The sequence below is a fragment of the Pseudonaja textilis genome, chromosome 1, assembly GCF_049901715.1.
Source record: "Pseudonaja textilis isolate UNSWEBS1 chromosome 1, rPseTex1.2, whole genome shotgun sequence".
In the NCBI taxonomy this organism is placed as follows: Eukaryota; Metazoa; Chordata; class Lepidosauria; order Squamata; family Elapidae; genus Pseudonaja; species Pseudonaja textilis.
The window spans coordinates 267,831,392-267,849,171 of record NC_141990.1 but is presented as its reverse complement, the minus strand read 5'-3'; the positions used below and the strand labels follow the sequence as shown (position 1 = coordinate 267,849,171).

At 38.1% G+C, this 17,780-nt stretch overlaps 1 protein-coding gene across 5 annotated transcripts in view; it reads left to right on the top strand.

Moving 5' to 3' along the window:
- The window catches only part of MAP3K9 (mitogen-activated protein kinase kinase kinase 9), a 35,198-nt gene that overhangs the window by 3,468 nt on the left and 13,950 nt on the right, over positions 1–17,780 (top strand). For all 5 annotated transcript variants that reach the window (XM_087921729.1, XM_087921728.1, XM_087921727.1 and 2 more), the window contains exons 2-8: positions 6,128–6,541; positions 8,519–8,699; positions 9,747–9,895; positions 11,629–11,804; positions 13,102–13,342; positions 14,295–14,417; positions 16,618–16,771. In XM_087921729.1, the coding sequence (XP_087777855.1) occupies positions 6,128–6,541; positions 8,519–8,699; positions 9,747–9,895; positions 11,629–11,804; positions 13,102–13,342; positions 14,295–14,417; positions 16,618–16,771 (1,438 nt within the window). The remainder of the gene's footprint in view (positions 1–6,127; positions 6,542–8,518; positions 8,700–9,746; positions 9,896–11,628; positions 11,805–13,101; positions 13,343–14,294; positions 14,418–16,617; positions 16,772–17,780) is intronic.

Genomic DNA, 17,780 nt, shown 5'->3' with positions numbered 1-17,780 from the left:
TGTTCATAAAATCCTGTGATACAGTACTGAAAACAACAGCAAATGAAATGAAGTTTCACTTCTTTTAATCACTTAATAAAAAAAATATACAGGAAATCTGAGTAGGCTTAAGCTTTTTAAATAGGGAATTCAGAACTATAACTTCTGCTGTTCCTTTTTTCCACTTCAGTTAAACTTAAAGATCCCAATTTACTATTTCAGTTGCTAAAGATGTTTTCTAGTTCAATGTCTTTTAACATTAAATTCCCATATGACTATTTGGACTTCTAAAGGTTTTCAGAATCCTACTTTTTGCTTTCATTCATTGATATTTCAATAGTGATAGATCTTCATTAGATGGACTGCAAGAATTGCACTAACTAATATGCTGCCTTTCTGTAAGAGCTACTTGAATTCTGAGGGTTACTATTAATACAACCAGCATATTTCTTGATTGCAGGTTCCTTTATTGCAGATAGATGATTCTAAAGACAGAAGCTATCAGTATTATATCTTCATTGTCAGTTGTTAGTAAATTTGTATAATTCTCTTCTAAAATTGGCTAAATCATTCTCTATTCTCAGCAAATTGGTCATCATGCTGTTTATCCAAGAATCCAGATTGGAGTGAACAAGATGAGTGGTGTTGGAAAGGCAGTGTTTACTCCTTGTCATTTTAACAACAGTTCAATAAAAGCTATTGGGAAAATTATTGATCATTTTCCCCAATATTTCATTGTCAAGGATATTATATGGATATAGGGCTTATACATTAATAATCTTAAATTGCATCTTATATTATTTTTACTTTTCAAAATTAATATTTTGCTTAAAATTGGTATTTTTCAATTCCAGCATGTCAATATAAAAGGAAGCTTGCTATGAGTTTCTCAGCAGCTATTTTTATGTTATTTATGTTTATATTTCATAACAGTATTTTTATTCTGTTTTTATCCTGCTTTAATAGTTGGTCCCCCAAAGTCCTGTAAATAAGATGGAGCTATATAAATCTAATTAAATAAATAAATAATTGTGCCTGCTTTTAGACTTCCTTGGAATTATTTGGACCACAATTTGAACAGCAGTCTATAGTCTTGATTATTTGCATGTTTATAAAATTCCTATGGAAAACCAAGGATATATTCTTCTTGTGGTGGAATTACAGTATTGTTGTTTATTTGCCAGAAAACAACACATAAATATTAGAATGCTATATCTCAAAACAAATAATGCCATAAGACATCTTCCTTATCGCCAGTATGATGAACTTGCCCTTCCTGATTTTCACATGTGTATCACATGAAAAACTGAGCTCTCAGCAAGATTGTTCATTGCAACTTCATTGTCATCAACATCCAATCATGCATCCCATCTTACATGTCATTGCGTCTCCTGGTGACTTTAGCATGAGTACATTTGTGCAGAGAAAAATAATTCAGGTATCGAAGCATCAACTAAACTATTTAGATTTTGAAGGTAAGAAGTGGCCGTTTGACTCTAGATTGGAAACAAACTGAAAACCAATGCAGCTGATATGACTCTGTTGTATTATGACTGGGCCCCTGTCCAGAGGTATGCCGAAGTTTATCAAGGATATACTCATAAAGAGTACAATACCCAGACATGCAATTGTAGCTTTAACATGTAAGCTGCCTTGAGCCTTTGTAATAGGGAAAAGTGAAATATAAATAGACTGTTCTTAATACTGTTTTCTTCACCTAATACTCCTTCCTCCTCCTAATTTCTCCACAAAACACTCCTGTGAGGTGGGTTGACCTAAGAAAGAGTGACTGGCCCATCTCAAAGCTTTTAAAAAGTGTTTCATATTTCAATATGCTTCTTATATTGAAAGAGTAATAGTGAGCTTTGAGTTTCTCCTCCATGCTGCATCGAGAGCCCAGGATGGGTTGACTCCTTCCTATGATGTCATAGCTGTACTAAGATATAAAAGCCAGCCCCCGGGAGAGACCCCAGCTTTTGACTCAGCTCCTTTCAGTCAGTAGCTGTGTCTCTGAAAGCGTTCTGTTAGATAGCACTCACCAGCGATCTTCAGTACTTTTTTCCTCTCTTCAAGCAGCTCCCAGGGATCTGGGCAGCTGCTCTTCCAGAGAGCAGGGCTCTCTCTCTCTCTCTCCTGCAAGTTGGGAGCAGCTTTACAGAGCTCTGTGCAGGCAAGCTGGGCAGCGTCTGCAGACCTCCCCCACGCCTGCAGTTTGGAGGGATCGTAAACACGATCGGCAAACTGATAAAGAGCTTAAGCCAGCTGATCGTGTAGCTGGTTGCTGTGTTTTTCCCTTGCTGACTTTGCTCGGGGCTCTGTATAGCCTGTTCCCCCATCTCAACGGGGACGTGGGCTTTACTCTCACCTTTTCATCATTCCCAAAGCCTCAGAGGGGTGGCGAGCCATCCTTGATCTAAAATTTCGCAACCAATTTGTAAAATACAGGTGATTTAAAATGCAGACTCTGCATTCTATTTTAGAGAGCGTTCGGGAGGGCGACCTCCTCTCTTCCATTGATCTCACTGAGGCTTACCTCCACATCCCAATTTGGCCTCATCATTGCCAGTTTCTCCATTATCAGAATACCCATTACCAGTATCGAGCACTTCCCTTCGGCCTCTCATCGGCTCCAAGGGTCTTCACAAAGGTTCTGGCAGCATTGGTGGCATCTCTGCATTCTATTCCAGTGAGGATCCAATGCTACTTGGACGACATTTTGATTCTTTCCTCTTCCATCCTTGTGGCCCATTGAGATCTGCAAATTATCCTGTCATGTCTCCAGAGCCACGGATTTTCCATCAACACCAAAAAGAGCCAGCTCTCTCCTACAACCAAATTGCAGCACTTAGGAGCAGTCATCGATACCATGTCGTGCCAGGTTTTCCTGTCCCCAACTCATGGAAAGAGCCTTGCAGAGATCATCAGCCAGATCCAACAACATCAAATTGTCCCCCTGTCGCTGCTGTCCAAACTTCTGGGGAAGATGGTTTCCTGTATTGGCATTGTCCTGTGGGCTCGGCTCCACTCCCAAGCCCTCCAATGGTTCCTGCTTCCCTACCAACAAGCAGGAACCAGCCACTCATCCATCAAGGTCCCACTCCTGCCACAAATCTGGAGATCTCTCAATTGGTGGCATTCCCCATCTATCTGGAGGGGACTCCTGTTCAGGAACCCAGATAGGCTAATAATAACCACTGATGCCAGCCTCCTGGGTTGGGGTTCCCATATGCAGGGCCAGGTAGCTTAGGGCGTTTGGTCCAGATCGGAACAGACTCTTCCCATAAATTGGCTAGAGCTCAAAGTTATTTTTCTGGCTCTCAAGCATTTCAGGCAATCAGTGACTGGCTCTCATGTTCTAGTCCTTATGGACAACATGAGCCTCAAAGGCTCATGTCAACCGGTAATGGGGGACGAGGTCCAAAGCCCTCATGAGAGAGGCTCTACAGCTGGGGTTATGGGCAGAGAAACACCTGTTATCGATCTCGGCAGACCACATCGCTGGGGTCAACAACTCCCAGGCCGACTGGCTCATCAGGAGCCTAGTCAACCTTTCCCTCAGATTTGGAACACCGGAGGTGGATCTTTTCTCCACTCCTCAAAACGCCCAAGTCACCGGATTCTTCACCAGGTTTCCTTGCCAGGGAGCAGAGGGAACCAATGCTCTTCGGTGCAGATGGCCCAAGGGTCCCCTCTACGCCTTTCCCCCGCTTCCCATCATTCCAGCAGTAATTCGGAAGATGTTGGAGGAACGTGCGGAGCTCCTCCTCCTGGCACCCTATTGGCCAAGGAGGCCCTAGTTTGCGGACCTGATCAACCTATCGGTGGCTTCTCCTTGGAGGATCCCTGCCCATCTAATCTCCCTTCACCAGGGGGCCCTGCTCCACCCAGAGTCCCAGTGGTTCAAGCTGACCATGTGGCACTTGAGCGGCAGTGGCTAGAGGAGGCTGATCTTCCAGAAGGGGTCATCCTCACTATCCTGGCTTCTCGCAAACCTTCTACAAGGCGCATCTATGATGCCACCTGGAAGGCTTTTTCCCAATGGTGCCTCAGGGAGGGTCTTTCTCCTGCTTCAGCCCAGTTGGCAGAAGTTCTTAGCTTCCTTCAGCATGGGCTGGAGAAAGGTTTGGCCCCCAACACCTTACGCAGGCAGGTTGCGGCCCTCTCCTCAGTCCTTTCATGGGGTTTGTTTCCTTCCTTATCCCATCACACTTCAGTCAGGAGGTTTTTGAAAGGGGCTTCCAACCTTCACCCTCCGGTGGTTCACAGGTATCCTTCCTGGGACCTTCATTTGGTCTTTAATGCCCTTACAAAGCCCCCCCTTTGAACCCCTTAGAACAGTGTCTCTCCATTTCCTGACTCAATCTGTCAATTATCTTCGCCAAAGCTGGGGTCTCTCCCAGGGGCTGGCTTTTATATCTTAGTACAGACTCAGCTAAATGATGTCATAGGAAGGAGTCAACCCATCCTGGGCTCTCTCACAGCATAGATAGAAAGGCCGTTCATGGTAACTTCTACCAATGCCCAATCTCTTTTAACTCAACATATTCTTATGACATTGTTAAGAGGATACATAACAGTGGCATACAGTATATTGTTGTCTTCGCAAAATTCTTTAGGGCGAATGCAATACACATAAAGAATGAGTGTGAAATATGTTCACATCAGTATTTCTCATTTCAGAAAGTTTTCAGTGCAAAGTTGGAATATATGATCAGTAGCGAAGGGAAAATCCTGTTCTTTTGTGAAAATTGATCTTTTTTGTAGAATACCTTACAACAAAAACATGTTTATAGAAGGTAGGTTTAATAATGTTTAAGGTAGCAGTTAAAAATGAACCTAGCTATAAGGTATATTGGTAAGTGTAATAGTAACTTTTAATTAAGATATATCAACATACATTAATTGCAGAATGAGGAGAGGAAAAATAACTGCCCTGATCAGTTCTGCATGTGGTGAAAAAGTGCAGCCAAGAATGTATTCCTCCCTCTCTCTCATTTAAAGCATCCTTCAAAACCAAAGAAATTACATAGTAGAGAATTTGGAGAGATGAAATACATCTGGAAGAGAAGAAGAGACTATGATGAATATAAATGCAAAGATTGGAAGGGGAACTCAAAGGTGTTTTTTCAAAAGGCAACTGGACTTTCTTTGTTTTTGCTTGAAGATGTTTTACTTCTCATCCAAGAAGCTTCTTCAGTTCTGAAAGACTGGTGAAGAATGGAAGGATTTATATTCTTTGCAGTCATCTGGTTGCTAGTGCCGTTTGTGAGAGTTGTTGAGGCTGCCTGGAGGGTTATTTGTGCCCTCAGGTTGACATTTTTCTGGAACTGCTAAAAGAGCTGTGTTGTAAACAGGAGATAGGTAGTGTTATATCCATTCCCCTCTGTTGAAAGAGGGTTATTCAATCTTAATGTAGATGGTCTCTTTGACCCCTCTTTCAAACCAGTGGTCCTCTCTATCCAGAAAGTGGAATTTGCTATCTTCAAAAAAGTGACCTTTGTCTTACTCTTTTTGTCACTGCATCCGCCCTTCAGAAGCCAGTGGACTCATTAAAATGAGTCAGAAAAAATAGTATAAGCAGTTGCTTCTTAATGCATAATCCAGTTTTCCCTAACTTGTTTCCCCTCAGTTGGGTGGATTTCAATGCCCAGAATTCCACAACCTGCATTGTCATTACTGAAAAGTCTGAGATTGAAGCCATAGATCTTAAGGCACTAACTAAAGATCCGGAAGTTGGCAAGAATGCATCTACCTTTTAAAATGAAATGTTTTATCCATAATAAAATTTTAGGCACAATATTGCAGTCTTATTAGACCATGATGATATAAAACATCTTCCTGGGAAGTAATTTAAATTGTGATTTTTAATGATTAAAATACATTTTTTTCTGAACAGTGATTCGGTTATATTTGGTTTAAATTAAATCTGTCTTTTCAGACACATTCACAGTATTGATTTAATATGTTATTTCTGAGTATTTCTAGCAGTGGTAAGGGTGCAAAATGAGCTGACTCATATTTCCACTGGGTAAGTATTTCAGCAGTCCCTTCTCTTAAAAAGTCAAGGTTAAATTGTATCAGTAAATGATAGCAATTACTGTCTTAAACAATCTTTGTGGAACTTAGACATTTTCATTTTGTATCCTAGTGCTGGAGATTGACTTCTCAGAGCTTATTCTGGAGGAAATTATTGGCATAGGAGGTTTTGGGAAAGTGTACCGCGCAGTTTGGTTTGGAGAGGAAGTTGCTGTCAAGGCAGCTCGCTATGATCCCGATGAAGACATCAGTGAAACCATTGAGAATGTCCATCAAGAAGCCAAGCTCTTTGCTATGCTAAAACATCCCAACATAATTGCCCTTAAAGGTGTATGTCTAAAGGAACCGAACCTTTGCCTGATTATGGAGTTTGCTCGTGGAGGCTCTTTAAATAGAGTGCTGTCTGGTAAAAGGATTCCGCCTGACATTCTGGTTAACTGGGCTGTCCAGCTTGCTGAAGGAATGAACTACCTGCATGAGGAAGCAATTGTTCCTATTATCCACCGGGATCTGAAGTCCAGCAATAGTAAGTGGAAATTTGGAATGAAATGCCAGTAACTTTCAGGAATATTGGGCATAAAATTGTATTTAAAAGTTGTGAGATCACTTATGTCATCACCAGATGGATAGCACTTGAAAACAACGTTAGAAAACACATTTCCAGGCCTATAAACCTGTGTATAGAAATGATGAACAGAGAAAATCCATTCTAATCCTCTTAAGGAACTGATTGAACAAGAATAGAAATAAAAGAAAACCAGAACCCCCTCTTTTTTTTCAGTTTAACTAATTAACTTCTGCTAATTATTCCCCCTCTGTCTTGACATTCTGCTGACTGAACTATTTTCTGTTGCTTTTGTTCACCAAATTTATCAAGTTGTTTGTTCTGTAACATGAAGGGAAATCTTTAGTACTTAAAGACAGACTAGAGGAAAATGAATTGTTCTTCCTTACTTGTATGTTATTGGCGATGACAAGAGTGATACACGAACGAAGACAAATATAAGTTTCCCAGAATAATTATTGCAGGATCCAATCTGGGTCAATCACTGGGACCAGAGGTTTGGGGATCATCAGCATACCATAATTGTATTGAATTTCATTTCAATAAGATCACAACTCTACAGAAATAATTTGATCGCAAAGTTAAAATACAAAAAAATTAAACATAAATCTAACTACTGCAGACCAAATACATGACACTGAAAAAAACTGTATCACTCTTGCAGGGGGATTCAATCTGGGTTGGTAACTGGGTCGGTTATATTCCATTAGAGAGGTGTAATAGTCCATTAGCATACGCTCCAACATGAGTGCGAAAGCTTGGAAGACTAATTATATCTTAAACTGGAGATATAAATAAGGCCCTCAAGGTACCATCCTAGTGCTTGGAGGCTGACCAGGTTTGGATGAGGGGGAAGTGTCTCTGACTTCTATCCCAGCAAGGCCGAATGATTGTGAGTGTTTGGGCACCCAAATCGGGAGGTTGACCTTAGATGGGAAAGTACTTCCCCCTTCAAGATTTTATGCCCTCTCAGCATCTTACTGGATTTATAAGTTCTTGCAGAAAAAGAGCAGCTGTCATCTGTGACCAAGAAGGCCTTTGCATACTTCCATTTGGTACACCAAATACACCCTGTCCTAGATTGGGCGAGGGGGGGGGGCTTTCAGATATTCACTTATACCCTAATTACCTTTTAGCTCAACTAATGCAATGCGCTCAACACAGGGCTGTCTTTAAAGACCACCTGGAAGCATTAACTACTCCAAAATGTGGCATCATGAGCAGTAATGAGCACCCCTCAGTATATCATGTACCACCTGTGCTTCACAAGTATGGTTGCGGGTTTACTTCCAGGTGCAATTCAACATCCTGATTGTTTCCTATAAACCTCTACATGGCTTAGGGCCTGATAACTTGAGGGATCATCTGTATCCCGTAGCATTGTTCCAGACAATTTCATCCCGCAGGGTTGGCATACTCCAGGTTGTTTTGATTTTAAAATGTCACCTGTTAGAATCCTGGAAGTCTACTTGCTCTGTAGCAGCACCTTTTCCATGGAACAATTTGGTTGACTCTTCCTCAGTGGGGTTTAGAAGAGGCATGAATATCTGGCTGACCACTCAGGAGTTTATCAAGGGAGAATAATATTTTTTGCTTCATCATGTATGACATATTTTTACTTATGTTTTGTTTTATTGCATGTCTTTGTTTGATCACTGTAAGTTATTCAAAAGTATTGAGAGTTGGATGGCATACAAATTAATAAATTATTATTGTATCCCTTCATTTTCTGGTGTTCTCAGAAAACTTAAGGCTAGGCTAATGTTGAATGGCAAGCCTGAAAACAAAGGAAGCTAAATCCATTGCTGTCATGTGATAATTGTAATTTATGTAGATAAAAAGGGTGTCCTTTTAAAAGAAATGAATGCAGTATCTTGTGAACTTGATTCAGTGACTATAAATTAATGCGTCTTCCCACCCCCTCACTTTATGTTTTAGTATTGATCCTTGAAAAAGTGGAAAATGGAGACCTCAGCAACAAAAATTTAAAGATCACTGACTTTGGCTTGGCCAGAGAATGGCATAAGACTACTAAAATGAGTGCAGCAGGAACATATGCTTGGATGGCTCCTGAAGTTATCCGTTCCTCTATGTTCTCTAAAGGCAGTGATGTGTGGAGGTATGTTTATTAACATTAAAACGTTTTTATAAGTGATCACCATCTGTAATATTATACTATTGCGGCATTGAACCCTCGACTGTTGATTTTCCAAACCTTATGTTAATGTTATATATATGAGATTCACATATTAATTTGCAGGCTTTATTCTAAATTTGCATATATGAATTTGGAAATTCTTCAGCTTCTACTTCCTGTTGAACATGAACTGTAGACAAACTGCCAACAATCAGCTGTTCTGTTTTAAATGTATTAAAACGTGCAATCACATTATTGTAGTAAACATAACATTTCCAATTTTCTAAAGTATGCTTCATTTATGTCATAAAGTGGATTGCTGCATGAAAAAAAGCTTTCCCCGTTAACTGCTTGATCCATTGTAGAGGCATCATTCAGCATGCATCCAAGAACATGCTGTATCCACAGATCTGCTTGTCAATGGGACTGTGCCATCTCTGTCTTTAATTAAAACCTATTAAGCATTCATGACAAATTTGACTTGGTACACATTACTGAAAGCAGGCTGGACAGCAAGAGAGATGCTTTTCTTTGGAAGGTGCTAAGCCCAGTTTCCTGTAGGATATTAATGATGATGTTAACTATAACCCCAAGACAGGGGTGAAGAAGTGACGTAGAGCACCTGGGAGATTTCCATCAGTGATGCTTCATTGAAATAAATGGGCAACAGGGGTCTTAGATTGAGCTAAAATTGTAATGCAACTGAAAAAAAAACCCCCTACATTCCGAGAATTCCTTAGGCTATGAAAAATCTTTAGAATAGCTGTATCACTGTCTGTCTTAAATGATCATATAAAATAACTTCTTCAAGATAAATATATTTTTAAATGTTATATTCATAATAAGGCTAATTGAAAACAACCCCATTCATTTATCCACAATTAAGATTTTTCTGTGTGTACATTATTTTAATTGCATAAGAACACTTATTTTTATATATAAGGAAAGAGTGATTCCAGGATGTTGTGTTAGTGAAGGTTTACTATAAGTTGCTACAGTAGTTATTAAACTTCTGTTTTGTTTTCATAGTTATGGAGTATTGCTTTGGGAATTATTAACTGGAGAAGTACCATTTCGAGGAATTGATGGCCTAGCAGTAGCATACGGTGTTGCTATGAATAAACTTTCACTTCCTATTCCTTCAACGTGCCCAGAACCTTTTGCCAGACTGATGGAAGGTAAGAATGTGTTGGACAAACTGGATCTGTCAAAATGCTTTATCACACAAAGATAGCTCTGAATATCTGCTGATTTTAATAACCGAGACCTTAAACCACTTGTGCAGGTACTTGAGAAGTAGAGAACATATAGTATGTCACTTTGCTCTTTCTGGAAGAGTTATGCTTCTGTTTATATCTGTGAATATATAATTTAGAATCATATGATAATTCTTTATCATACCATGGTTATGATATGGAATTACAGGTAGTCCTTGACTTACAGTTGAATCCAACATTTTTGTAGCTAAGCAAGAAAGTGATTAAGTGAGCTTTGCCTCCTTTTACAACAATTGTTAAGTGAACTGCAGTTGTTAACTGAAGTGTGTGGTCATTAAGCAAATTTGACTTCCCCCATTGACTTTGCTTGTTGGAAGACATCTTGTTGGAAACTTACCAATGGTGATCACATGACCCTGGGACATGCCAGTTGCCAAGAGTCTGAATTTTGAACCCGTGACCATGGGGATGCTTGCAACAGTCATAAGTATAAAAATTGGTCAAAACTCATTTTTTTCAGCACCATTGTAACATCAAACAATGATTAAACAGAAGGTTGCAAGTCGAGGACTACCTGTACTGTGGAAATGAGAACCTCGGGTGGGAAGTGATAGCATCCATTAAACACTATGGTAGAAACCTCTTTGAATCATATTGAATCCATCAGAAGAAATGTTTCAGGTACATCGTACTTGAAATATTCAGATTTTCAGCATCAGTATTTGTTCTGAATTTGGCAGAAGTATGTATATCTTTACTTACTAAGAAACAGAGTAGTCAGCTAAAATAGAATTACGGGTGTAATTTTATGTACATACATATTGGATTAAGATGCTTTGGATTAAGTAGAATTTAGGATATTAATTATAATACAAGGAACAGGCAATACAGCAGATAAAATGTGAGTCTTTGGTAGCTGAATAAAATAGTGATTTATTAAGCCTCTTTGAAATACTAGTGATTTCAGGCTTGCAAGATTTTGTTAATGAAGCCTTACAATAAAGTAGAATTAGTTCATCTAGTCCTATTTCCTGTCTGGATTATCCGGGAGGGCTGACATCAATCTTGCAAGTCTGAAGGTACAAATTTCCTTCCAGCCCCTTTAATTGCTTGATCCATTAGGGTGGGTCCTTCCTACGTTTCTTTCCCTGGCCTTTAAGCCACTGGGGGCTCCTGCCTCTCTTATCTGATTGTTTCCTAGGCAGCATCTCCTCCTCTCATTCCTCAAGGTCTCCCATACATACCTTCCATTTCATTAGTACATTATCCTACAGCTACATAATAAGCACAGAAAGAAACTCAGAAGGGAATCTCCCTAGGAAGATGGATGTCAGCCTTCCCAGGTAGATCAGACAAAAAATATAATTGGATGATTTAAGAAGGCTACAATAACTGAATCTTTCAAGTCTGATAATAAAAGCCTCCTGCCTCCTTTTTTTACAGCCTGAGAAATTAGGGAGTTTCTTTTCCCGTTTCTTTGCTGCAGGCTATATTGTCTCTTATCTGATCATTCCTTAGGCATCTCACATACCATTACTCATATATTCTAACAAAAGAGGACATTTGAGTATCTAGTGGGAACTGAGATGATTATATGGAATGTAATCGTAGTAATTAAGTGCATAGCTCATTACCAAAGCCTCGCAAATACTGTACTATTGTAATTACTGAATTGTTGGCTTTATCCTGTTTAGATTGTTGGAATACTGATCCTCATTCAAGACCATCCTTTGCAAATATTTTGAATAAACTAACTAATATAGAAGAATCTGGTTTCTTTGAAATGCCAAAAGAATCATTTCATTCCCTGCAAGAAGATTGGAAAATTGAAATCCAGGAAATGTTTGACCAACTCAGAGCCAAGGAAAAGGTAATTACGTGGGAACTGTTGCTTTGATAAACGATTAATCATTTTTGTCTCAGAATCCATTGCAGGTAAAGTAGATTTCTCTACAATACAGACAGACAGAACTATACTTATTAAATCTTAATTCTTTTCTAATTCTCATGAGAAGATACTTTAACATTGAATAATTAAGAAAATAAAATGCATACTTGTTCCTAAATAAAATTGTTTTAGATAAATATGGTCTAGATGAAACTGGAATATTTTCAATTATGAAAGACAATTCTAGATAAGGTCATTGTGAGACAGAACAGAACACATAGCCCGAACTATGTAAGTTATGTGAAAAGACTTGTTCTGTAGGTAGGTAGTCCTTGATTTATGTCTGTAATTGAGTCCAAAATTTCTGTTGCTAAGGAAGGCAGCTGTTAAGTGAGTTTTGCCCTATTTTAAAACCTTCCTTGTCACAGTTATTAAGCGAGTCACTGCAGTTAAGTTTGTATCATGGTTGTTAAGTAAATCTGGGTTACATGCACACACACGTACATGCAGATTACAACCCTACATGGAGAAAGGGAAAGGTGATCAAATGGGGATTATAAAAAGACCATGGAACCGGTTGTTACACTGGTTGAATCGCACCATGTGATTCACTTAATGACTGTTCAAACTTAAAACAGGCTAAAAAGGATTAAAACCCACCTCAACTTTATAACTGCTGCACACACGCACACAAACATGCACACACAGAGTGTCATGTGATCACATTTTGGCTCCTTGGCAACTGGCTTCCATTAATAAGCAGTTTCAGTGTCCCGTGGTCATGTGACAATGATTTGGGATATTTTTTTGCCATTGCACAAAATTATTAAAAACACCCACCCATTGGATATGTTGGATTCACTTAACCACCTTGTGACTTGTTTAACAGCCACATGATTTACTTAATGACTCTGGTGACTCACTTTATAACCATCCCAAAAATATTTGAAAAATCAGGTTAGATCATGGGCGAACCTTCATAACGATTACAATAAGTTACGACCCCTTGTGAATAGTAAAAGGAGGTTACTTTGAAATTTGATTACTGGCTGATTTTAGAGATAAAGCTAACACTATTCTGATTAAAAATAATTAAATGATTCGTTCATATCACCTACCTTTAATTATTCAAATTATATGTATTGAAAAGCGGTTAACTACCATGTGCATATTCAAAATATAAACCGGGTTTGGTTTTCTGAGCCTTTCAGTTTATAGCAGGCCTAACTGACTTTGCTACCTCACGTTTTGGATTGGTTTGTGACTTGTTTTCTTATAGGAGTTGCGGACGTGGGAAGAAGAGTTAAAACAAGCAGCAGTTCAACAGAAAAACTATGAAGAACTACTACGGCAACGCGAGCAGGAGTTGGCAGAGCGAGAAATTGATATTTTAGAAAGAGAACTCAATATCATCATCCACCAACTGTGCCAGGAAAAGCCCCGTGTGAGAAAACGCATGGGCAAATTCAGGAAAAATCGGCTCAAGTTAAAAGATGGCAATCACATCAGTCTTCCCTCTGGTGCGTTTAGCAAAACAAAATAAGCTAGCAAAAGTTTTAGCAAAACAAAATAAACTAACTATTCCTTCTTTCTAGGTTTCTTTATTCATGAAAATATACGACATGTGTGAATAATTATCTGGTTACAATTAAAACATTCTTTAATTCCATTTAGACTTCTGGTGATTTTTTAGGCCTAGACAAAATGTTTTCTTGACAACAGTGTGAAAGTGACAAGCCTTTGTGGGGTGTCTTGGTCAAGTCTATAGCCCCAATATTCTTTGTCAGTCTCCCAAAGTATTAACAAGATTCAACTCTTATTTAGTTCAGCCCAAAGCAGATAGGTACTACCAATTGCTATGTTACTTTTTAAAACAAAAATCAGATTGTAAAGAAATCTTCTGTAATTTCTAATTAGTAGATCGTGTAGATCATGATCACAAAGCAATAAGTAAGATTGAGATACCTTCTTCATACCTTTCCAATAATTTGGTCCAAGTCCAACAGAAGTATTTTCAAACTAGTGCTGACTTTTGCTGGAACAAAAGCTTTAATTTTGATTATCCCTAATAAGCATTTGTGATATGGAACTTGTGCAAAATTTGCAGCATTTTCCCATCAAAGCAATGCTTCTCCTTCCTCTCTTCTGAATTAGCATATTGAAGCTACAGTATGAGATGAATTTTAATACATCATTCAAACCTATACCTTCTAGAAAAAGTACTTTACTGTTTCATTGACTAAGTCATCTGTGTAACGTGTTGCATAATATGTTTGATACAGAAGAAGAGATGGCTCTAACATTTTAATAATTGGGAAATACATATAATTGTAATATTTTCTATTGGCAATGTTGCAGGATTAATACTAAATTCACAGTGCATTGGCAGACCAAAGTATCGCATGGTATATCTTTTCAGTGTTAGCATGACTTCACCAGTGATTATATTTAGTACATTTTCTTCCATAACAGATTTCCAGCACAAATTCACTGTGCAGGCATCTCCAACCATGGATAAAAGAAAAAATTTGATCAACATCTGTGCCAGTCCTCCTGCCAGCCCTACTATCATTCCTCGGCTCAGGGCCATCCAGTGTAAGAAATTTTAGTTGCAATTTATAAAACATAAAGACATCACGTTGCTTTCTATATTGGGGAGTTTTGTTTACAACTAATCTTGTTGGACCTGTTGTGTTTCATTATAATTTGTTTTTAACAACTGATTGCTTGCTTCCATCTTTCTATCATTTTATCCTTAACATAATGGATTTAAATAGTAGTGCATAGCTGTCACTTGTTTTTCTTGCAGGGCACAATATCTATAACATGTAGAGTTGGTGTAGTCTGTAAAGCTGCTATAAAGACATCTAACTTTGGCAGAACAGAAACAGTTATTTTGGGGGCGGGTATATACATATGCATACACACACACACACACACACACACACACAATCATGTATAATCAATGTAGATGTATACAATAAATACATACATGGTAAAGTAAACATGTAAATAGTGAATATGAGAACTGTCATCATGACTCTCTAAACACTAAGGCAAATAAATACATTTCTTAATATGAGTTAGAGTTTGAGCATTTTATTTTACAGGATAAAAACATTACAAAGTTCTTTCCAACTGACATAAAATGAATATTCAAAGGTTGTACCATAATCAGGAGTGCCTTAGGGCAATCATTATGGTGGCCAAGCCAATCACTCTATTTTGTGTTTTAGTTGTACAAGGCTTTATGGGTTTGCTGGCAAAAGCAAACTGATAATTATGTAATTCTGTTAACGGCAGTCTGATTTGGCAATGACTAAACACAGCACACAGTAATTTTGCTACTGCATTTTGCACTAGCTTTTATTTTCAGACCAAAAAGACCACCAAAGTCAAAAATGTAAATTCTTGTTGTTAATGTTTGTAGCAGTCTGACATTACAATAATGAAGCAGGAGTTTGCCAATCTGAGGATCCCTGGTGTTAATTTATTCCTATATAAGAACAGCCACAAGTAGTCTGTCAAAAGGGTTAAAATGGTCCTATGATACCAGCTTCCTAACTTCTAGTAACAATACTAATTGTGCAATTAGACTCCATATCCCCATCACAACAAGAAGGCTACCTATTTCTCAAAGCCATGAAGAACATATCTTTAAGACTTACATTTTAATTAACATACAGTCTCTGCTTCTTAATTCTGTCTGTCACTACGTGGTACAACATTGACCTATGCTTTTCATAACTTCTCTTAATGCAGATGGAACAAAAATGTGTTCTGCTTTTTTTTTTTTTAAAAAAAAAGGTTTTCCCCCCACCCCAGTGCATCAGTTTCAAACTGATTGTTACAGGCTTTGTATTTACACACAAGCACAAGATAGATACAAACTTAAGGTAAACCGCTCCAAACTTGACAGCAGAAAATACGACTTCAGCAATAGAGTTTTCAATGCCTGGAATGTACTGACTCTGTGGTTTTTTCCACAAACCCCCAAACTTTAACCTTAGACTGTCTATCTTGACCTCACCCCATTCCTAAGAGGTCTGTAAAAGGCGTGCATATGCACACCAATGTGCCTACCTTTTATCTGTACCTATTTCATGTAATCATAATCATGTTTTAATTACATTTGTTATCTAATACATGCTTGACAAAATATATAAAATAGATAAGAATAAAAATAAATCAGAGGTGAAGGGGATATCTTATATCTTTAAAAAGCTATAACGATTTATGTAAAGTGGTCTGGCCTTTAATTATTGAAATCATGTTACAATATGTACTCTTGAAGAAATAAAGCCCATTTACTATCCTTGGCTGTAATTGGCCCTGTGTGCAGCATTTTTCTTACAAAAAGAGAAGACCATTGCTTTCGATAGTAAGAAATGGAAAGCTTCACCCCTATTCCATTTGCAGAGCATAATAAGTATGTTTGGATATTTATCCTCTATCAGTTTTTTTCCTCTCAACTTGCTGCAGCAATCTTTGGTTACATCACTGTATTATTTGAGACTGAGTTTTATTTCTCTGAGAAATGTTCTTTCATTTAAAATATACATCTTTTAAAAAGAGAGAGAAGAAAAGAGAGATAGCAAATGTCTGCCTTCCTTATGAAAAGCCTTTTCCCTGGCTAAGCTGAGTGAAAATATTTATGAACATTTAAAACTCTGGCTTGTAAATTTTCAAAAATAAGTCTAGTTTATAGTTTATAAAGTATAAAATGTTATTTATTACAATGTTATTGTATAATGCTTACTTTTTTTCTTTCTCCAATCTTGCCTCTCATCTTCAGTAACCCCTGGTGAAAGCAGCAAAACTTGGACACGCAGCTCTGTGTTCCAGAAAGATGAGGAAGGAGAAGAAGAAAAAAGAGGCCAGAAGAAGAAGGGCCGGACATGGGGACCAGGTACTCTTTGCAGTAAAGAGCTAACATCGAGTGAGGATGGGTAAGGAACACATCTGCTCCTGTGTCATGAGTTTTCAGTGTATATCTGGGTGGTTATATGTATGTATAGAGAGAGATAGTTTGATGTAGTAGTTAAAGGCAACAGTCTAGAAATTGAAATATTGTCAGTTCTAGCGCTAAGTACAAAGCCAGCTGAGGGACCTTGATTGGGTCACACACTCTCAAGCGCTAGGAAGAAGTCAGTATCAAACCATGAAAACCTTACCAAGAAAAACCTCCAAAGAATTGCAAAGACAGTTCTATATCTTTTAATACAGTGGCCCCCAAACTTTGGGGCACCAGGGACCAGTTCCGTGGAGAGAGATTTTTCCATGGACAAGAGGGGGCATGGTTTCTCATGCTGCCTACATCTTACAAATGGAGCTTTGCTTGTCATGCAGCCTGATTTCTGGCATGCCATGGACCCATGCCAATCCATGAACCAGGGATTAGGGACACATGTTTTAACAGGTAGCTGTAAAAAGTACTTTCAGAAACTTACAATTTGAATTTTCATCAAGTATCTTTTCGTCCAACCACATGAACTATTCCACAAACACAGTTTGAATTGTCTTTTTCAAATGCAGTATTCTTTATGATTTTGATAGGAGGAAGGCAGGAGCTACTTAAAGAATGCAATACTGTTCTGAAAAAAGCATAAATTGAGGAAGATGTGTTTTATGAACTTTTCTTGGTATACAGTTACATGGAAATGATTGCTGGACAACTTCCTAATTTTTTAAGCTTCGGAAAATTTTTAGAATAATCCTATCTTTCAGTATGGAAAAATAATATTTTCAACTTACGATCATCGTGGGATCTGCATTTTCACTGTAAATTGTTGTGGTCTTAAATTGAGTCAGACCTGATTTATCAATGCTTTTTATGGTGGTTGTTAAGCAAATCAGCATGACAGTTAACAAATCATTCAGTCATTAAATAAAAGTGCATTTTTTTGCTGAAAGTTGGGGAAAAAAAGTCCACAAATTGTGATCACCTGACTGAGGGGA